This window comes from Quercus robur, chromosome 3 (genome assembly GCF_932294415.1).
Source record: "Quercus robur chromosome 3, dhQueRobu3.1, whole genome shotgun sequence".
Taxonomy (NCBI): Eukaryota; Viridiplantae; Streptophyta; class Magnoliopsida; order Fagales; family Fagaceae; genus Quercus; species Quercus robur.
In genome coordinates this window covers 49,929,280-49,952,529 of record NC_065536.1, presented here as the reverse complement: position 1 = coordinate 49,952,529, position 23,250 = coordinate 49,929,280, and the positions used below count along the sequence as shown (strand labels likewise).

General features: G+C 35.8%; 1 protein-coding gene and 2 long non-coding RNA genes across 3 annotated transcripts; 2 read left to right on the top strand and 1 right to left on the bottom strand.

Annotated features, from left to right (window-relative positions):
- Positions 1-8,508: 8,508 nt before the first annotated feature.
- On the top strand, positions 8,509-10,466 carry LOC126718208 (uncharacterized). Its single transcript, XR_007652857.1, has 2 exons — positions 8,509-8,726; positions 10,021-10,466. It is a non-coding gene; the product is annotated as an uncharacterized LOC126718208 (long non-coding RNA).
- Positions 10,467-11,627: 1,161 nt separating this feature from the next.
- On the bottom strand, positions 11,628-14,376 carry LOC126718202 (uncharacterized). Its single transcript, XM_050420294.1, has 3 exons — positions 12,443-14,376; positions 12,098-12,302; positions 11,628-11,948 (listed from the first exon to the last, which is right to left on the bottom strand). Exons 1-3 carry the CDS (start codon positions 14,247-14,249, stop codon positions 11,765-11,767), a joined length of 2,196 nt encoding a protein of 731 aa, XP_050276251.1. The 5' UTR covers positions 14,250-14,376; the 3' UTR covers positions 11,628-11,764.
- Positions 14,377-15,071: 695 nt separating this feature from the next.
- LOC126718207 (uncharacterized) lies at positions 15,072-15,468 on the top strand. Its single transcript, XR_007652856.1, has 2 exons — positions 15,072-15,220; positions 15,261-15,468. It is a non-coding gene; the product is annotated as an uncharacterized LOC126718207 (long non-coding RNA).
- Positions 15,469-23,250: the final 7,782 nt, after the last annotated feature.

The following is a 23,250-nucleotide window of genomic DNA, read 5'->3' as shown; positions in this document are numbered from 1 at the left end:
GGACTAGTTTTATTGTAAGAAAGACTTCAGATAATTCAATTATTAGGATAAAGAAAATTTGAATCTTAAATGTCTTTATTGAAAACATTAAAATGTGTCGGTTGAGCTACAAGGCTCTTGACTTGTTGAAAGTCCTATATTGGAAAAATAAAATGAACTTTATAAAGGAGAATGTTATGCTTGTTGTCTTTAAAGAAGAAACATTCATTGTCGTCTTCATCTTCTCTCTGTTTTAAAATTCTCTCCCAAGATCTTCTTCTTCAACAGTTCAATCACCACCTATGTCTTCTCTCACAAAGCTCGACTTCGACGTGATTCATGCAATCATGTGAGGCTGAATTGATGTTTATGTACTTAAAAGATCATATTGGAGCTTGAATTCTAGCCCAAACCTTCTTAATCTACATGCGCGAGCACCGAGAGAGAGAGAGAGATATAAAAAAAGAAAAGAAATATTGGGCTAAAATATCTTAATTCATGTATAATGCTATTGTTCATAAATTACTTTTTGTCTAAAGGCTATTGAACTTCACGGAAATGTGTTTTAATAAAGTTTCGCTATGTTGAGCCTAATGTGAGTGCTCTAAGTAGGGACGAAACCAAAACTTTGAGTTAGGGGGGGTGGCTTTACTATTGACTGTGTGCAGCGGATTCAACCTCTGACTTTGTTACTACTTAGCTGCTAAGATTTTTTATTTTTTATTTTATTTTTGTGTGTGGGTAAGAACAAAATTATTTTTGCTTAGAATTTTTTAAAGGGCATGGTTGTTTATTTTGGATAAAATTGGTTAATTGAGATTAATTCTTTTTTAGTTTTACTATTGGTAATTTTTGTTGTTGAGTTATTTTTTTGGGCTCGTATATTTTGTTTTAGATTTTAGATCTATAAATTTTTTTATAGTCACTAAAATGAGGAAAATGCTAGAACTACAAGTTTTTTTTTTTTTTTTTTTTTTTAAATTACTGATATGATAAGTGGTTACTGGTAAGTAAAAAACTGATGTGAGTGGTAGGCCCATTATGCGAACCAATAAGAATTTGCTACCAAAACAGTTTGTAAAAATGTTGTAAAAAAATTTGTGAGTATAGTATTATGCTTAAAAAAAGAATTAATTATATTATTTAAGGAAAACAAAAATGTAATTTTATATAACAAAATTGCTAAAATTAATACACATATATATAATAATATTAAAAAAAAAAAAATTGGGGGGCCATTGCCCCCCTGGTCCAATGATAGTTCCGTCCATGGCTCTAAGTGGTGAATGATTTCATTGTAGAACGTAAAGTTGTCTTCACTATCAGGCAAGAAGAAAACAACATCAACCCCAAATGGCATCATGGTAGTTTTTGTGAGGATCATGATTTAAGGAACTGGTGACAACCATATATCCAATGAACTTGACTCAAGTCTTTAGAGGAGAAAATGCAAATACCAAAGTAGTAATAATGGTCAATTTTGGTATCAACAGTTTAGGAACATGCACTTTTCTTCACAAACATTTCTAATCGAAAATTAAATTTTCCATTAAATTTGATGGAAATCTTAGTGTGCAAATTGTTTATTACCCATAGTTAAGGAGGGAAATAGCTAAATTTTTTAGTTTTGGGTGACAACTACATCATAGTTAGGGAAACTACAATTTTCAATTTTTGTGTAATTTGTTTCATTAATTTAATGCAAAAATATGAAATTTACTCTCTAGGCTTGAGCAAAATTCATTTCAATCCTTTAAGTTTACTTTCGTTCAATTAAGTCTTCTAAGTTTCAAATTTGTTTAGTTAATACTTTCCATCCACTTTTGTTAACTAGTTATAACCGTTATCTGTCCAAATTTTATTTTTCTTTTTTTGAGTACCTTTTTTTTTTAATTAAAGAAATGATATTTTGAAAAAAAAAAAAAAAGGGAGAAGAAGAAGAAGAAGGAGAACAGACCAGGTTGCCTAGATCAGCATGAATGAAGCAACACTATCGGCAACACAACCCAATTAGCAACGCAATCACTTTTGATTATGTTTTCTTACAATCTTTTTTACCTCTACAGGTGCTGTACTGGTTCTAAGAGCACAGAATTGTACTTTGAGAACCGAGACAAAGAAAAATGGGTTAAAAAATTTATGGAGGCCAGTATAACTCTCTTCAATCTTTCTTTGTTAACCATATTTAATTAGTCGAGTTGCGCTTACCTTTCACTTCAATATGCAAGACCCTACATTGGATATTAGAGCAGCTATAGAAGTGATTGGATACAACATAGCTGCAGCAACTCAGTTGGCAACAATCTCTTTAACTTTGTGCGCTCTCATTGGAGATACAAGGATTCATCTATGGAGATACAAGTCAATCAACCTGTGAACGTGTTTTAGTGTTGTGGGCTTTAGGCCCACCTTGATTACTTGTATAACACACATACTTGTACTACTCTTTTACTTGTACTTGTACGCTTTTAGACCCCTTAAAACACAACCAGATTAACCTAGTTAATTAGCCAAGTGATTACTTAGTCAAATTATTCAAATCGAGGTTAACATAAATATATCATATCATTGTAAAGTGCGGAAAATAAATTACACAAAGATATGATGACCCAGGAAAACCAAACCGGTAAAAAACCTGGGAAGGATTCAACCTATCTATTCTCAAGGTAAAACAGATCTACTATGAAAGAATTGAAGTTTATACAATAGTGACTTAGACCACTAATATCCTATTGCTACCTCGAGTAGGAAACTTACTACCACGACCACGTGACAGCTCCGAGTCCACGGACTACTTCTTTCTTAAATTCATAGCAAGCACAAGCACTCCCGCTTGTGTATCTTTAAGCTCTTTATGCAGCAACCAAACCAATCATCAAGCTCTTGACATAATCTTGATTCTTGATAACCCTAAATATATGTGAAGGCAAACACCTCTAAATCTCACAAGAGATTCACATCCACAACATAAACAACAACTCTAAAATGTGGCTAGAGTTTTTCCTTTTATACTTAAGGCAAAACATAAAACCCTACACGTCACACCGGCTTAGGCTAAGTTGGAAAATTCTGCAGAAAAACAATCTGCACGAGCTTTGATCGATCGAGTCTAGTTTTCGATCAATCGAGCCTTGCAGAAAAACAATAGTAATTTTCTGCATTTTCTGCAATTACTTGATTCCAACTTTACATACAAATATATTTTGAGCAAGTCTAAAACAAAACTAAACATTTTGATCATGGTTTGCCAATATTACATAATGAAGTTCTAATACATTTAAACCTAAAGTCTTAGAACCTAACAAACTCCTCTTTTGGCAATCCGTGACAAAACACAAAATAAACAAAATGCTTAAAGTTTACAAAAACAACCCATTACAATAACATTACCCAACAAAAACAAATTCATCCTAACTACTATCTATCAGTTACAAGTGTAAACAGCAGCACGATTGAATCAATTTGTATATTCCTATAACACTTAACAAACATATAAACGCATGTGTGGAAAATACAAGTAAAACAAAATAAATTCATGATTTCACATAATCATAAACTACAAGACATATATCATGAATAACCTCATAAATATAAATCAATAATCAATGTAGCACAATGTGAAACAAGAAATAGAAATAAATACATCACAGTATCTCCCCCTATCGTAGACAACTCAAATAAAAAAAAAAAAAAAACAACATGAGCCAAAAAATATAAATACAAGATGAAGCACCTAGATACAATCTAAGAGCTCCAAAGCTCCAAAACAACAAAAATCTCCCTATATCAACAAAATCTCCTATCCAAATGTTGCCAAAGGGCAATCACTCATCATCAAAAGGAGGTGGCGGAGGTGACCATCCAAAACTCGCCAAGTCTGCGCGCAAAGCCTGGATCACCTGAAGAAGGAGGAAGAGGAGGAGGAGGAGGAGAAGGTGCACAAGAGGAAGAGTCGACCTTAGGTTGTTTAAAACTAGCTTGCATCTGAGCAGCTCTCTGCCGAAGGAAGGTGGCACCTATGGGAGCTATGATATGAACAGGCTCAAACGCCGGAAAATGCTCTAAACCTAGATGTAATAAAATCCTATGAATAAAAACAAGAAAGAAAAGAGTATGAGCAGAAGAACTACTCCTATGAACCTCAACCAAAGAACGAATGAAAAGATGAGGAAAACTCATAGGAGCGTTTGTGGCAAGAGCATACAAAAATGCACATCTCTCTATAGGAATAGTGTGCAAATGAGAGATGGGCCAGATCGAATGGCAAGAAATTTGGAAAAAGAGATAATGAATCTTGGTCAACTCGTGAGAGGTGATCTGAGGATCAGAACCCCACTAGATAAAAGATCCAGTAAGATATGACATGATATCATCCAGGAGAGGAGACTCATCGTAAGGATAAACAGAATGCTGGACCATAGGCACCCCAAGAGCAGAGGCCACTACCGTAGGAGTAATAGTGTACTCTTCACCCCGTATCCAACTCTTCACCTGAGTGTTAGAATCATAGGAGTGGACAGAGAGGTTCAAGTAGAACTCTCTGATCAAGGTAGCAGGAGGAGGATGGTCAACATCCAACAAAGGCAACCAGCCCCTACGCTCAAAGTTTCTCCTAATTTCCGGGTCAAGCTCATCTAAAACTACTTTCCGCTCAGCCCACACATTCCTAAGAATGTTCAGCTTCTCAGACGTCTCTTGGTTTTTCTCACTCAGAAACCTTTCACTATCAAAGGATGGAGTAGAAGAAGAAGAGGATGTCCTATGGGTTCTAGTCTTCCTAACCATGATGTTAAAGAGTAGAAAGGACAGACAAAAAAAAAAAAAAAAAACCAAGGGCAGACTGTATCAGACACAGTTAGATCAAAAACAGTAGAAAATAATAATCTATATGATGCATGAACAATATCAACCCATGATGCATGCTCTAATGCATTGAGAATAGTCCAATTACACTTTAGAAACACAAAATTGGCTTGAGCATAGAGTTTATATCCAAAAACCCCAAATTTTGAAAACCCACTTTCACAAATTCCAACAAACTGACCAATTGATCATTACACAAGATAGAGAACATATTAGAATGATCAAATTAATCAATTTAACAAGCCAATTTCATCAAATTATGTTCAATTGAACAAAATCCCTAATTTGGGTAGTTTCAAGCCCTAGAAAAATTCAATTTTTCTCAAATCAACAAATTGATCAAATTAAACACCAAGGAACAATTTAATAACATTCCATAACAAAAACCCAATGATCAATTTTGAAAGAAAAGATTGAAATCAACAACAACCCCAATTTTCCTTAGGTTTCTAAATTTTCCCAAAATGCATGAAAAAAATGCTTGAAACATGAAAATAAATGAAAAAGGAAGGGCAAAAAGTTCTTACCGGTCTTAGAAGTCAAAAACCCTTGAAGAAATTTGAGGGAAAACGACAAAAAATTTTGCTTTGAACCTTTACCGATCGAAGAGAGAGAGAAAGAACTTTTTGAAAAAGTTTGAATAGTGACAAACACGTGAAAAACTTATGTTTTTAAAAAACTCTCTGAACGATTTTCAATCGATCGAGTCTAATTTTTGATCAATCGAGCCTTGCAGAAAAACAATAGTAATTTTCTACAATTACTCAATTCCAACTTTACATACAAATATACTTTGAGCAAGTCTAAAACAAGACTAAACGTTTTGATCATGGTTTGCCAACATTACATAATGAAGTTCTAATGCATTTAAACCTAGTCTTAGAATCTAATAGTATTGCACACATCTGCCCCCTATATAAAGGCACACATGTATATTCTTTTACTATGAAATACAATACTATTGAATTCAGTATTTCTAACATGGTATCAAAGGCAAGTTCTAACCTTTTCTTAGCAGTCTTGTTTTTATTGGTGTTACTCCATTCTCAACATCGCTTCCGCCGTCACAGCAGCCGCCGCAGCCTTTCACTGTTGAACCTCCGACGTCTTCCAACCGTCGTCCTTGGGTTTTGAACCTGCAGCTGTCGCCGTTGAGGAGTTCCACACCGCAAAGACCACTACTCTTTTCATCACCGCAGCGAATATTGCTTCGATTAATTTTCTGCTTGTACCACTGAAATCGTCATGCGCCGATCTACACATTTGTGGAAGCCTAGAAGCCATCGGAGACTGCACGCGCCCCCACGCGCCGCTCAAAAGTTCTGCGCTGCAGCTCACGCGCCGTCAACTGCTCCAGGCTGACGTCACCCATGACGTTAGTAATGCCACGTCAGCCCTAGCTTACGTCAGCATCTAGTCATCTATTGACGTTAGTGCCACGTCATCTTGCTGACGTCATCACCTCTGACCGTTGACCTAGTGGACCGTTGACTTTGACCGAACCATTGATCGTTGACTTTTCTCTAGAGTTGACTTTTTGCAGTCTAGGTTCTCCTTACACAGTTTTTCGCGTAGATTTCATTTTTGCAGTTTGTTTTTGCATATTGTGTCTCTAAATGGATAAAAATGATATTTTTCTTCCTTGCCCCATCAATACTATATTGGAGGGGAATAAGAATTACTTATCTACCTCTAGCTCTAGCAATCGTTGTAAGTAGACCAACAAAAAGTTCTGCAACTATTGCAAGCGTCCTGGACACACTATTGAGACTTGTTACCGTTACAACAAATCTATTGCTACTATTGCTAATACTGATTCTACTCTGCCGATGCCTTCCATTTTAGCTGAGTCTCAGTCTTCTGGATCCACTATCAACCTCTCCTCCACTGAATTACAGGACATCATAGCTCAGGCTGTTCGTATGGCTGGTAATGCATCTCATATCTCACTATTACTCATCCAGACATCTCCAATGCTATTCATCAGGTGAGCCAGTATCTGTTTGCTCCACAATCGACTCACTATACTGCTGTTCTGCGCATTCTTCGATACTTGAAGGACACTCTCTTCTATGACCTTTTCTACTCAACTTAGTCTCCTCTTGTTCTCCGTGCATTCTCTAATGCTGATTGGGCAGGAGATCCCACTGATCACAGGTCCACCACTGGTTATTGCTTTCTCCTTGGTTCTTCTTTGATTTCTTGGCGAAGCAAGAAACAGACCATTGTGGCTTGCTCCAGTACTGAAGCAGAATATCATGCCCTTGCTGATATCACATCTGAGCTCATTTGGCTACGATGGCTTTTTAAGGACTTAAGTGTGTCCGCATCCTCTGCTACTCCTCTTTATTGTGACAACCAGAGTGCCATTCATATTGCTCACAATGATGTCTTCCATGAACGAACTAAACACATCGAGATTATTTGTCATTTTATCCGTTATCATCTTGTTCATAGTGCTCTCAAGCTCTTCTCAATCTCCTCCAAAGATCAACTTGCAGATATCTTCACCAAGTCACATCCTAAAGGATGCCTTCGTGCTTTGGTTGACAACCTCAAGTGGTCTCACATCCACCTTGAGTTTGAGGGGGGGGGGGGGCTGTTAACGTGTTTTAGTATTGTGGGCTTTAGGCCCACCTAGTTTACTTGTATAGCACATATACTTGTGCTACACTGTTAGTTGTACTACACATATCTGCCTCCTATATAAAGGCACTCATGTATATTCTTTTACTGTGAAATACAATACTATTGAATTCAGTATTTTAAACACAACCATTAGCATCAAATCCATATGCCTCCTAACTTGCTTCCTCCTGGCTTTTTCAGGCTTTGTTCAATCAGTAAGGTTTCTTAATTATGCAAACTATCTGATGAGCACCCAAGGCAGTGGCAAGGATAATTTCAAAGCTTTGGTGAAGAAAATTAGAAGGGCTAGTGAATGTTGGTTATTTGGGCTTAGAGCACTCTATTTTGCTCTAATTTTTCTGCTATGGTTTTTTTGGTCCAATTCCCATGTTTGTTACCTCCTTCATCCTGGTGATAATCCTCTATTTTCATGATACTGATACTAAAGACTGTGATAATGAAGAAGATAATCAGCAAGGGAATGTCTAAGGTAACTTTTGCCATTCCATTATAAGGGTTAAATTCAAATTATGGTCTTAAAGATTTTAGATTGTCATTTTGTATTTTAGTTGTTGAGTGTGCCTGGACGTGTTTTAGGCCTTAAAATTTGTTTTCTTTCTCAAGATTATGTTGCAGATACCAGCTGCGGGTTTGTACTAATTTTTTTTTTTCCTCTCCTCTAGGAAAAAGTATTTTATATCAAATTTTATCACGTCATCTAAATTAAAATCCAATAAATGAGAAACATATGTACAAAAATAACTAACCACTAACACATGTCTTTCAATTATTGGTAAATTAGTTATTTTTTGCTAACATATCTCACACTTATTAAATTTTGAAGAAAAAGTATGTTTTGCTGACCTTGTAGTCACAGCCAATAGAAAGAAGACACCTCATGAAAAATGAATGACATCAGCTTAGCTGCCACATCATTCTGACACACCCATAGATTTTAACATCGTTAGTCCTATCCGTTAACTTGCTTGCAAATTTCAAAATTTCATTTGGGAATTAGGCAGGTCGGTGAGAGATTTCAAAAGGTAAAAGCTTTCAAAATTCATTATTTTGAAAATTCTTTTTTTTTTCTCTCTCTGATGGTCCATCTCCATGTTCATCATCATCACGATTTGCTACTGCTTTCTTCCACCACAACGTTGGCAACACTTCTTCTCTATTTTTACTTCATCTATTCCTGCCCAGGCCTATAGATATATCTCATGGCTAGATGATAACTCTTTTAGTTTTTTTACTTGGTAAATTCGAACTCTTTTAGTGTTTTTTTTTTTTTTTTTTTTTTCCCCTCTTAGCTCAATATTATCTGGGTCAAGTTCCTGTTGCCTTACTTTTCTTTTATATTAAATGGGTCAAGCCTTAATGGTGTTCCTTTAGTGGCAGTTTGTTGGAATCTTAGGTTCTGTAATACATGAACATGGGTTTCAGATTAGATTTATAGTTTAACTTTATCGATTGTTAAATATGAGTAATAGTTTTGTTTTTGTTTCCTATAAAATAAAAAATAAAAACAAAAAAAAACGAAAAAAAAAAGGTTTTAGTTTTGTTGGATTTGATTTGATCAGATAACTTTTGAGAGTGGTTAGGATCGAAAGTGCTTGATTTAGGCAAAGTGTCAATGTCCCAAATTTTTTTTTTGGGTGGCATAGAAAGTGTTTGTTGAAATGCCTCATAGAGTTCTGGTTTGTCTGAACTTGTTATGTCTTTGTATCCATGTCTATGTGGTTCTGCTGTTTTTATTTTTGTGAAATCCGGTGTTGAAGCTGTCTCTAAGTGTAACAAATTTGCCATGCATCAACTGCATTATTTTGTATCTTTTCTTTTTTAGTTAGTCAATCCATGACCTCAAAGTTTGATAGTGGAGTTAAAGTGTCATATAAGTATGCCATGGGCTTCAGGTGCTAAACTTGTAATAACTCTTTGAAAATTTTGATTACTTTGTTTCATGTATGATAGAAACTTAGGTGGACTTATTCTAAATTCATGTGCAAGTTTTTGGTAATTTCATTGTTACTTTTGCCTACTACGGATGCACATCCATCTCTTAGGGGATTTTGTAAGTCATGTCCAAGTTTAGTTCATTGTCATTCATGAGCTTATTTATGAACATCATAATTGACATTTTATAAAATTAGTAGTATTATGCTTATTTTCAAGTCTATATGCAAACAATTAAGGGAAAATTTTGATTACAAGTATGAGAGATACTGATTGGCTTTCATTGGTTGCTCTATGTGGCTTTCTACTTTGGTACTTATCTTAATCGCAATTAGAGGTTCACAATTCTAGAATCAATTACAACAAGAAGCCCATGCACCATTAATGCATAAGCATCTTGATGCAGGAGCACAACCAAAATAATTCTTAGGAATTAGGATTTATTTTTTAATTTTGTTCTTTTAGTTTCCTCCTTATTTTCCTGCATCACATATCTTGTTTAATTCCATTAGTGTTGATATGACATGATGCCACACAATATTTTTAGCAACCATGCATAGTTCTTTTTAATTGATTATTGTGAATTTTTACTTGCAGATAGGATTAGCATTGAAGCCCAAATTAGAACAATTGAAGTTGCCCTACAAATGACTATGGGAGAAAAAGTAAAGTTGCATGAGTTAAGGAGATTATATATATATATATATATATATATAGAATATTTAGGTTTATTTATCAAATACAATGATGAGGTCAATTTGAATGTAAATGCGGGAGGGTGGGGAGACTTTTTTTTCCCCTGACGTTTAACTCTCCAAACTCTCTTGTTAGTTTTATGAGTTTTTTTAATTTTTTGTGCTCTTCTTTATATCATCATCATAGAGGGAAAAGATTGTATCCTGTATGAGGTTTTTTTTTTTTTTTTTTTTTTTTTTTGAGCTCTTTTTTATCATGGTAGAGGGAAAGGAGATGTTGATTGTAAACGACTATAATAGAAAGGAAGTGCAAAAATGTTGGTGAACCTCTTTAACGTTACTTTTGCATGTTATGTTCCTATTTTAATCTACTTCTTTGAATCAAGTTCTTCAAAGTATGGAAAAATTGTTTTGTACATCCAATGTATTACAAATTCTTGCATAAATTTTTAGGTTTCATGTGTAGAACTCACATGTGAAGTGTTTGGTTGATCAAAAAATGAACAAAATATGTAAAAATATAGATCTCAGTAATTTTATTTTTTTGTAGTTTATCTATAGTAGGTTGTATTAGCAATGATGGGACCAAACTTGCACTCCAATGGCATTGGCATTGTTGAGTGGTTGTGATTGCAGTTTATATGGGTATTGATTAACTAGACTTTTTAAAAATCTAAAACCAGTCCATATGAAACTGATAGCCACTACTTGTGATAACTTTACTGGTTTTTGCTTGGTTAAGGAATTCATAAATCATGAATTTGCTTTGAGCAATCTAACATAATATCAAATACATTCTATTTGAGATGAATAATTCATACATCCTATAAACATCAACTTGACAAAGAGATAGAGGACTAATTGATTCAACATCAACTTGATAATATCCAAGAAAAATAATAAACTAATAACTCAATTTGAAAAATCTACTTATTGGCTAAATTCTAATTCTAATAGACTACTAACAGCTCCCTTGGATAAAGGAACACTCATGCTTATCCACGTTGCTTGAAATTTGCATCTTATGTTGTTGCTGCAAGATATTCATACTATTTAGCTAGCCTAGAGTCCCCTATTGAATGGTGATGCTTGTTTAAATCCATGGTTTTAAAAACCGGTACGGTGAAAGAACCGGAAAATGAGCTAATTACCGGTTTTATGGTCGGACCGAGGTCCGACCGATGGTCGAACCGGTGACGTCATAAATAATTTAATTAATATTTATTTAAATTATATAAATAATTAATAATTTTTTAATATACTAAAAACATAATTTTTTAATATACTAAAAACAAGTCATTGAAAGCCCATCAAAAAATCCTCCTCCAATTAGGCAATTACAGGGAAAAACAGTTAACAATTTGTACAAAATGGTGACTTGGCTTATCATTCATATTCTATTCTATTCAATAGATACACATTCATATTCTTAACTCATGTTCTATTCTAATCAATGGCTTATCTCTAAATCCGGGAGGAGCATCATCTTCATCACCAAATGATTCCAAATTAATGTCATCATCGTTATCCTCAATCACTTCATTGTCCATATCTATACAAATTCCAAAACCAAAGAACAATATCATTTCTCATAAATAATAAATAGTCTAATTAAAATATGCATCTAAGCAAAGAATTGTTATAAACTAACCTCTTTGTACATGGCTAGAAGACCCTTCTTCAATTGGATAGGCTCCCTCTTCATATAATGCATTTTCTATCTCCTCATGATCAAGGAATGGAGGTTCCTCATCTTCCACTACCCAAAATTCAGTTTTATCGATACTTGCATAGTCAATAGGATCAAAATTGAACTTCTTCCTTTTGACTCTATATCATGAGATGAACATAATTAATAATTTATTTAGTAAACAAATCACTTATATTTAACAATCACAAAGAACCCACTTGACCAAATCAATGAATCACTCATATTTCCCCACAAAAACATTGAAACAAAGAAACTATATAAGATATACCTTTCTTTCAATCGGTAGTTATAATGAACAAATACAAGATCATTAAGTCGTTGATGCTCCAATCTATTTCTTCTTTTGGTATGTATTTGTTCAAAAGCACTCCAATTCTGCTCACATCCCGAAGAGGCAGCTGTTTGGCTAAGGATCCGAATTGCAAACTTTTGTAAGGTTGGAGCACAAGATCCAAACAACTTCCACCACTCATCTAAGTTCTATATAAAACACAAAACAATAATACAATGAATCAATAAACACAACTATACTTATCCCAAAAATATAAAAAAGAGCTATGATCTTTAAAACATATTTTTATTTTATTATTAGTTAAAGTAAACATTATCTTACCCGGCTGAGATGTCTTGGCTGATTCTTGAGCAAGTTGGCTTCCAAAAGTTTGTTCACGCTCTCGAAATAGCCTTAATTCCTCCACCAACTTCAACCGACCAACTGAAACTTTTGATTCAATAACATCTGTCACAGCAGATTGTGTCTCTAGCCTCTTATTAAGAGTGGAAGTGTCATATTGGAATGCAGGATTCAACCAATAAGCAGCAGCATGAATATCTCTATAGAATTGATTATCCCAACGATCCTTAATAATATTAACATAAGGCTCCCATAGTCTCTTCTTGTCCTTGAAAATTTTTTTAATTCCATCAATTACTCTATACATGCCATCATATACATAACCCATAGCTGGTTTTTCATCAGAATCAACAATGCGTAATAAACGAATCAATGGTGACATAATATGCACAATTACATGACAATCATTCCAAAATTGATTATCAAGAATGATTTTCACCACTGCCTTAGCTTTCTTATCTTTTGCATATCTTGATTCAACATAAAATTTGCTAGTCACCAATGCTTGTAAGTCATGCTTATGTTCCTTAAGACTCCCTAAGGCAATGAAAGTAGTAGCAAACCTAGTTGGCCCTGGACGCACAATTTCCGTCCAATTTTTTCTAGTCCTCAACCAAGCTTGCAAAGCCACATGGTTATAGATGAACACAGTGATCTTGGATGCACGCTTTGCAAGTTTAGCTACATGATCCATCTTCCCAATCTCTTTAAAAATTAGGTTTAGGCAATGTGCTGCACAAGGTGACCAACTAATGTTCCTATATTTTCCACACACAATTCTTCCAGCAGCTACATAATTTGCAGCATTGTCAGTGACCAAATGTACTATATTTGCAGGACCAACCCAATTAACAATTTCATCAAACAAGTTACTTAAAGTAATAGCATCCTTAACCAAGTCAGAAGCATCAATAGAACGTATAAAAATAATACCTTTAGGACAATAGACAAGAAAATTAATCAATGTTCTATGCCTAGTATCAGTCCACCCATCAGCCATTATTGTACAACCAGTATCAGCCCAATATGAACGATGAGAATCAACAATCAATTGAACTTCTCTTTTTGCTTCTCTCAACAAAGGCACTCGAAGGGCATGATAATTTGGACCTCTATATCCAGGACCATAAGAAGCTACAGCATTGAGCATAGGTTGATAATAACTAGAATTCACAGCATTAATTGGAATGCAAGCATCATACATCCATCTAGCTACAGCCATATCAACCCTCCGCTTCTTTTCTTTGCCAGCAAGCACACTTTTAATAGAAGGTTGAGCTCCCGGTGTTGTCCTAGGAGCGAAGTAATTATCAATGTCACCAACCTTTCTCTTGCCAAGATTGGATCTTGGTGGAAAATTACTAGGACTACTTCTATTTCCCCTACCTAACCCCCTACCTCTAGGAGTAATTTCTTGGACATCTTCAAATTTTGGTGACTCCTCTAATGGCGAATAATTAGATGCTTCTTGATCCTTTTTGGTTTGTTCTTTAGATTTTGAAATTTCCTTCAAATTCTCAACCATTTGGAACCTAACATCATAAGGTACACCCATACATGGAGCCACATCACCTTTAATTCCAGCTAGATGTCTTTTCATTCGATTAATGCCCCCTCCTTTATAAGTTTTCCCACAATGTATACATCTATAACTACTTCTTCCGTCTTTCAACTCTTCAGTTACATGATCCCATGCAGGATCACATTTTGCCCTCACAGATGAAGAATTAGCATTAGACCCGGTTGTAGAAGCACGTTCATTAGATGGCACAGAGGCAGATTCCATTTCACTCAACAATTTCAGACTGTAAACAATATTTCACAAACAATAATATGCTGTAAATCAAATCCACAACATACAATCCACAACATACTCAGTAAAATACAAATACACAGTAAACAATATGTCAATATTTCACAAACAATAATTCTCTGTAAATCAAATCCACATCATTGATCATACACAAAATCCATAACACACTCTGTAAAATACTTTGTAATTTATATTTCACAAATAGTAATACTCTGTAAATCAAATCCACAACATACTCTGTAAACTAATAATTGAAAGATAAAAGTAACAACTTACCAGTGAAGTCACAGAACGGAGAACCTAAGATGAAGCCGAGAACTTGAATGGAGAATCTGAGATGAAGCTGAGAGAAATGAAAAAAAAAAAAAAAAAAAAAGAACCGAGAAAAGAAAATTATCAAAATCAAAATCAAAATCAACTAATCAAAAAATCAAGTAATAATTGAAAGATAGAAATAGAAGTTACCACTTAGGCACTTACCCAGTGAAGTCCAGTGAAGTGAAGGAATGGAGAACCTGAGATGACCGAGAGAAATGAAAAAAAAAAAAAAAAAACAGAGAAAAGAAAATTATCAAAATCAAAATCAAGTAATCAAAATCAAGTAATAAAATCAAAAGAAAAGAATGTTACCTTACCTGATGAAGCCGAGAAGTAGAAAGCAGAGCACTTTAGAGGGCGAGACCGAGAACCCGTAAGGATGAGAAGGAAAAAACCCAAAAAGAAAAAAAAAAACCCAAAAAGCAGAGCACTGTACTTCAAACCCGTGAGCTTGAGTGAGGCAGAGAGGAAGAAAAATGTTTGAGGCGGAGAGGGCGAGGCAGAGAGGAAGAGACTAGAGAGTGTGAGCTTGAGTGAGGCGGGGTGGGCGAGTCAAAGGGCAGAGAGTGTGAGCGGCAGAGAAGGCGAGGTAGAGAGAGTGAGGCGGAGAGGGCGAGGCAGAGAAGGTGAGGCAGAGTGTGAGGCGGAGAGGGCGAGGCAGAGAAGGCGAGGCAGAGTGTGAGGCGGAGAGGGCGAGGTACAGAGGCAGTGAGGCGGAGAGGGCGAGCGGCGACTGGCAAGGCAGTGAGGCGGAGAGAGTGAGGCGGAGAGGGCGAGGTCTGAGCGGCGAGGCAGAGAGGCTGTGAGCGGTGAGGAAGAGAGGCTGTGAGCTTGGGTGAGGCGGAGATATTGAGATCGGAGAGTCTGAGTTTGAGAGTGAAAAATGAAAATGACAAACACAACAAAACTGAGTGAGCTTTAGGGTTAGGAATTAGGATCCCAGCCTAAAACGACGTAGTTTTGTTGTTTTAGGCCTAAAACAACAAAACTACGTCGTTTTAGGCTGGGAAAGGACAAAAAAAATAAAAAATTAAATAACCGGTCAGTAACCGGTTTAACCGTGCCGGTTCCCGGTTTTCCGGTTGAACCGGCCGGTTTTTACTGTTCCACGGTTTTTTCATTATTTCCGGTTTTTAAACATAACCGGACCGGATTGAAGGCCGGTTCCCGGTTGAACCGGTCGGACCGGCCGGTCCGGTCCGGTTTTTAAAACTATGTTTAAATCATTAACCGAAGCCAGCCACTTTGTCCAACAACTTCGCTTATATTGGTCAGGAATGGATAACCATTACTAGAGTAAAGTAGATTGAGAGGTATAGTGCAGTAGCTGCATGTCTTTAGACTCTGCATCCATGTTGAAGCAACCAACATCAAGTTTAACTATAAAAATTATCCATAGGCCGCTATCAAAATCACAAAACAAAGAGAAGTTGAACTTCACAACGTTATATAACCAGGGTGGCATTATGGCATCTTGCAAATTAATCCATTGTGTTCCTCATAGCATTAGAGACTATAAATAAAGTCTCTAAGAAGATCTATAGCATAAAACGCAATCATAATCAAAATGACAAAAGAAAAGTGAAATATTGTAATTTTTTTACATGATATAGGAAAAAAATTTTCATAAACTTATTTCAGTTTGAGAATTAAACTATGCAATACACCAGATTTAACACCTAAACCAAAAAAAAAAAAAAAAAAAAAAAAAAGAAGAAGAAGAAGAAGAAAGAAAAAGCAGAACCACATAAACATGGATACAAAGCCATAACAAGTTCAGACAAACCAAAACTCTATGAGGCATTTCAACAAACACTTTCTATGCCACCAAAAAATAATACGCTTTGCCTAAATCAAACACTTTTGATCCCAACCACCCTCAAAAGTTATCTGATCAAATCAAATCCAAGAAAAACTAAAACTTTTGTTTTTTTGTTTTTGTTTTTGTTTTTGTTTAGGAAACAAAAACAAAACTATTACTCATATTTAACAATCGATAAAGTCAAAGTATAAATCAAATCTGAAACCCATGTCCATGTATTACAGAACCTAAGATTCCAACAAAGTGCCACAAAAGGAACACCATTAAGGCTTGACCCATTTAATATAAAAGAAAAGTAAGGCAATAGGAACTTGACCCAGATAATATTGAGCTAAGAAGGAAAAAAAAAAAAAAAGAGTTTGAATTTACCATAAAAATAAAAATTAAAAAAAATTAAAAGAGTTATCTAGCCATGAGATATCCGTAGGCCTAGGTAGGAACAGATGAAGTAGAAATAGAGAAGAAGTGCTGCCAACATTGTGGTGGAAGAAAGTAGTAGCAAATAGTGATGATGATGAACATGAAGATGAACCATCAGAGAGAGAGAGAGAGAGAGAGAGAGAAAGAAAAAAAAGAAAAAAAGAGATAGAATTTTTAAAATAATGAATTTTGAAAGCTTTTACCTTCTGAAATCTCTCACTGACCTGCCCAATTCCCAAATGAAATTTTGAAATTTGCAAATGAGTTAACGGACAAGACTAACGATGTTAAAATCTGTGGGTATGTTTGAATGATATTGCAGCTAAGCTGATGTCATTCATTTTTCATGATGTGTCTTCTATCTATTGGCTGGGACTACAAGGTCAGCAACCTGACCTTGTAGGACCTTGTAGTCCTGGATTACCTAATAATTTCCCGAATTTTGATACCGTTCACATGGTATCATTTGATACCAAATACCTTCTTCTTGTAAAGAGTACCTGACTTTAGTAATTTGAATAGAGATTCAGGCCATGACTGTGAGAAGGCAAATTCACATGTAGCAAAACTGAAATCCAACATCACCGTAGGAAATTAGATTTGATCGTCTCCAATGAGGGACATCAATGCTTCTATGCAAATTACTAAAGTCATTGACTCACAATGCATTCCAAGTGGGAACATAGCAAAGGATCAAACCAACTCTCTTTTGGCCTCATCATTGTTAAAAATTAAAACTATAAAAGCACCCTCTCCTAGCAACGATGAGACCATATTTTACCCAACACTCCAGCCATGACAACCAGCATGGTCAACCTCGTCACCCATCGATGCCACACCCACTGCACACTTCGATTAACCATATTTTCTTTTCTTTTCTTTTTCTTTTCAAAATTTTTTTTTATTATTTTTTTGAATTTTTAATTAGAATTTTTTTTTTTAGAAAATTCAAAATTAAATACTTTACGACAAGTAGTTAACATAAGTGGATGGAAGACCTTAATTGAATAAGATTGAAACTTACAGAGCTCAATTAAGAGAAAGTAAATTTAGAGGACTGAAGTGTATTTTACTCAAATTTAAAGGGTGAGTTTTGTATAGGATTCCCTCTTTCAACTAGACTTTTATGTGATTCAAAAATATTCTCATTAATGAAAAGTAATTTAATTTAGAAATAGGGTCATAAATTTCAAATAACAAATTTTATTTTGAATTCAAAAAGAGAACTCCTAAAATTTATGATTTTTTTCCCTTCACGTTCAAAAAAGAAATTATAGTTACTACTTATTTCTAAAATATATCATTTTTATTTGTTTGAAAAATAATATATATATATATATATATATATATAATAGATGCAAATTATTAACATTTATCTTATATAATAAAAAAATAAAAAATAAAATAAAAAAAGACTCTGAGCACGCGCATGGTGTAAGCACGTGCTCAGAGCTTAGTTTAATTATAAGAACTTATAAATAGTAGTATTTAAGGCCCAAAATTATTGAGCTAATGTAGGCTCGTTTCCTGCCTGTCAAGTCTATTGAAAGGCCTCAATGATTTTCAACTTAACTAGTCCTCGGCCGAGCATTCTAACATTTTAATTAGTTTATGGGCTATGTGTCTGACCACAACATACACTGCCAGGCCCAAACTCAAGCTTCCGCTCTACCCAAGCTCTCAACAAGAACTTATAAACATAGTATTTAAGGCCCAAAATTAATTAGTTCAACGTTTTTGCGTTCTTCGTGATCTTCTTAATTCGCCAAAAAATCAAGGACCTTCCTCAGGTGAAATGTCACTTTTTTGAATTCTAATTTTTTTTATTATAGCTTTTTGAATTCTAATTGATTAGTCATTTAGTGTTTTTTTAATTGGTATTACTATATGTTTATGGAGTGAATAGAATTGGTTATAGAAGTTTCAAGGAAAACACAAAGAATGTTTGTGTTGAGAAAAATATGTGAGAAAATGTCCATATATTCTTTACTATATTTATTTGTTCTTCTTAAAATTTCATTCATCCCACTTTTCTATCCTCTCAGAGGATATCATAGAACGTGCCCTGTAACAACTAGCTGTGTCCAAGTATTCTACTTCTGTGACTCTGTAGCTTACACATTTTAGTAACTGGTTTACACTCAGAAAGCTGTCCAATTAATTCTGAGATGGTTCTATTCATCATGTTGACACTGAGGTCCAATATCTCCAGACGGGACAATTTTGTATATATAATGGAATTGAGCTGGAGAATGCGTTGCCGTAAAGTTGAAGGTTTCTCAAACGTTTTACATACCCCAAAGAATGAGGCACGTTCCCAATGAGTTGGTTCAAGCTCAAATTTAAATGCTCTAGGCTACTGTTACTGCATTCCAAAAAAGGCCTGGAAAAATTTTGTTATTTTGCCGCTTAAATGATTAACTGATAAATCTGAAGTCTGCAAATTGCATAGGTTCCCCTTTGTAATCTTAGGGATGGAGCCTTTGAGATAACAATTGCCAAGTTTGAGATCTGTGAGGGAAGTGATATTGAACACCAATTGAGGAATTGAAGGTTGAAGTCATTACCAGAGATACCAAGTTTTGAAAGTGATGAAAAGTTGACAGGGGGAAAACTTTCAGGGAGATAGTGAAGTAGACAAAAGGACAAGCGCAACTCCAACAGAGAAGGGAGCAGATTTATAGTTTGTAGCCAATCAGTTTTTGCTACGGAAAAGTTCATGCCATTCAAACTGAGGTATTTTAGAGGAGAGACCAGAGAGCCAATTTAAATTTGAAATTGGTGGTGCTAGTGGATATGCAAACGTAGAGAGATCAAAATAAAGCAAGTTAGAAAGATTCCCAAGGTGAGAAGGGATCATTCCAGCAAAGGATGCATAGGAGAGATTAAGATAACTCGACTTATTGAGAGAACCAATGAAATTTGGGATGGGAATTCCTTGAAATTTATTGTTGCTTAGGTCCAAGTAATTTAGATATTTTAAATAAAGCAAAGACGGAGATAAAACACCACCCAAACATACTGTTGATGTATCACCAGACATTAGATCACAGCAAAATGGACTTTTGAGGTCGAGTTTTATGATGTTACTTGTTTGATTGCTACAGCCCACTCCCCACCACTTGCAGCAATCTTCGCCAACACAGGAAGACTTCTTGAAGGATCTTCAAGTCCTTCTTCAAACTTGCCTTTTCTGATCTTCAAACCCACCATATTCTACATAATTATCAACTTGTCTTTTCTAATCTTATATGTTTGCATTGTTGTTATAATGATGGTTCTTGTTTTCTTTGATAGCATATGATCCATGACAGTATGACTTGAAGTTTTGTAGATTCTGTTATTTTTTGTTGAAAATGAGTTTGATTTGGTTCAAATAACTTGACTTGTTGATGAAGATGATGTATTATTTTATCTTGAATCTACAAAAATTATGTCACAGTTTTGGTGGCTCCTTAGTTCTTCATCATAGTGGTTTTGTACACCTGTCCTTTAAAATGCTTCTTGTATTATTTTATGCATTCGTTAGATCTCTTGACACTTGCAGGGTAAACAATAATCAGTTTGATGTTTTAGCACACTGATTGTAGAATTACCTTCTTTAAATGAGGGCAAACCATCTTTTGACTTGGAAGAGTGAATGTCTACATGCAAATGGTGACATTATAAGGGAAAGAAGATAAAATTGCAGTGCAGGAGGGGGAAAGAAGCTGTTGTAGAGAGGGAAAATTCCCGACCTATCACAAGCTGACACATCACATTATCAAGTCCACAAAATACAGCCAATTACAGAACACCATGTATTGCTGCTAGGTTTTGCTATCACTATTCAGAAGCCAACAGAAATTTGCCAAGTGTCATGCAAGAGCCAATCACGCATCAGCGCACGTGTAAGCGATGACTCAAGCAGCCTCGCACGTGTAAGCAATGACTCAAGCAACCTCGCACGTGTAAGCGATGACTTAAGCGGACCAATCAAGCTGTGACATGTGTCACCAATCAAGCTCCGCCACGTGTCGCTCACCCACCCCAAAACTCCTATAAATAGAAGCCTTCCTGAGACATTAGAAGGGACCAAAAAAAAATTTAGAAGTGAAGAAGCTCTGCGAAGATCAAGCCTCAAAGCCTTCAAGAACTTCAAGAACTTCAACTCCAAAATCGGAGAACATTCGAAGCAGAATCATCCAGATCATCTGCCTAGATCCTAAAGTTCACAGGAATCCAGCCAAAAGTGTCTGAAAACATCAATAAATCACAAATCATTGAAGCTCAACGGATTCAAGCCTCTAAAGCTCCGAAGAACTTCCACCACAAAACCTTCGAAGACGAAGAACGCACGAAGAACACGAAGAACGCGAAGAACAAAGGATTTCTAAACAAGCCCATAGCCAGAGATTCATTGTAATTCCGTTTCAGTAATCTTCAATCCATCCCTCAACCAAATTGAAGGACATTTTGTGTTCAGGTCAAATCCACATTACCATAAATCTAATCAACAAATCTTGCAAGGAGATCGAATCAGAGGATCACTCTTTTGTAATTCTAGAGAATTGTACCACACAATCATCAATACAAATTCGCATTTGTGAAACTATTTTACTTGTTTGATTTATTTCAAACTAGAAATTTAGTCGCTTACAAATTCTGGCACGCCCAGTGGGACCTCTCTGCCTCTCATCTCTTCCTCCTTCATAAGAAAAGAAATTCGACATCATTTTGCTACTAGCTTTAATGGCCTCTAGCAAGAATGTTCGAAAGTCAGTGGTTGATGATTCCAGTGCTGATGAGTATGTCGGCCCAATCACTCGCAGTCGGTCTAAAGCTCTTGATCGACTCCAACCTCAACCAACCCAAGAAAGCCAATCTCCTGCTGTCACCTCTCTGGACTTTCTTGCAAATAGGAAAGCTACCACTAAAGATTCATCTGCCTCGAAAGATTTGGAGACCAGTAATGAATCATCTCCAACAAAGACCTTTTCTATCAACTCTTCACCCGTGATGAGAAACTTAAGGAGTAAAGTGCCATTGACTCATCCTGTTTCATCATTTTCCCCGTCATCTATAGAGGTCATGCCAGTAATGATGACTAATACCTCTACGATGGAAGAAAAGATGGCTGAAATGGAACAAAGGGTCATCCTTCTCACAAAGGCACTTGAAGAAAAGGATGTCAAAATTGCAACCCTAATGAATAAGCTGGAGGTACAAGATTCGGGTGAATCAAATCTTGGCCTTGAGCCGCCACCTGGCTTTACCTCCAAAGGAGAAAGCGCCAAAGGTGATAAAGGAAAAGGAGGTGAAGGCACTTCTCAACATGGACATTCCACCTCAATGGCCTCAATATCTGTCCAACAGCTGCAGGGTATGATTACAAACACCATTCGAGCACAATATGGAGGTTCTTCCACAAGTTCTCTCATATATTCCAAAACCCTATACAAAGCGCATAGATAATATGAGAATTCCAAACGGGTATCAACCTCCCAAGTTCTTGCAATTTGATGGCAAAGGAAACCCTAAGCAACACATTGCTCACTTTGTGGAAACTTGCGAGAATGCAGGGACTCAAGGAGGCCTCTTTGTAAAGCAGTTTGTCCGTTCACTAAAAGGGAATGCCTTTGATTGGTATACAGACTTAGAGCCTGAATCAATCGATAGCTGGGAACAACTTGAAAGGGAGTTTCTCAACCGATTCTACAGCACACGACGCACAGTAAGCATGATGGAGCTTACCAATACTAAACAGTGGAAGGATGAGCCCGTCGTTGATTATATCAATCGGTGGTGTTCTTTGAGTCTAGACTGCAAGGATAGACTTACTGAAATATCTGCTATAGAGATGTGCATCCAAGGCATGCATTGGGGACTCCTTTACATCCTTCAAGGAGTAAAGCCTCGAACATTTGAAGAGTTGGCAACTCGTGCGCATGACATGGAATTAAGTATTTCCAGCCATGGAAATACGAAACCTCCCGTACCTGAAGAAAGGAAAGAAAGACGGGAAATAAGGAAAAATGACAGAAATGCAAAAAGTAATGTCAAAGACTCAATGAATGTCAATCCTGCCCCAATCAAAATTTCAACAAAAAATGTGAAGGCCAATGAAAAGAGGCCTGAAGGAGGTCAACAACGTGAGACGCGTCGCTCATCACTTAAGGAATGGGAACAAAAGGTCTATCCTTTCCTAGATGCCGATATGCCTGAAATGCTAGAACAACTGCTCAAGTTGAAATTAATTGAATTGCCAGAGTGCAAACGACCGGAAGAGATGAGAAAAGTTGATGACCCGAACTATTGTAGGTATCATCGCATCATAAGTCATCCAATCCAAAAATGCTTTGTTCTTAAAGAACTCATCATGAAGCTAGCCAAGGAAAGGAAAATCAACTTGGATTTTAATGATGTTGCTCAGTC

Excerpts from the sequence above, each read along its gene's own strand:
- LOC126718202 (XM_050420294.1), bottom strand. The coding sequence starts at position 14,249 with ATGGAATCTGCCTCTGTGCCATCTAATGAACGTGCTTCTACAACCGGG. Across the intron at positions 12,303-12,442 it reads AGCCAAGACATCTCAGCCGG|ATGAGTGGTGGAAGTTGTTT; the intron begins GTAAGATAATGT and ends TATAGAACTTAG. Across the intron at positions 11,949-12,097 it reads AACTACCGATTGAAAGAAAG|AGTCAAAAGGAAGAAGTTCA; the intron begins GTATATCTTATA and ends CTCATGATATAG.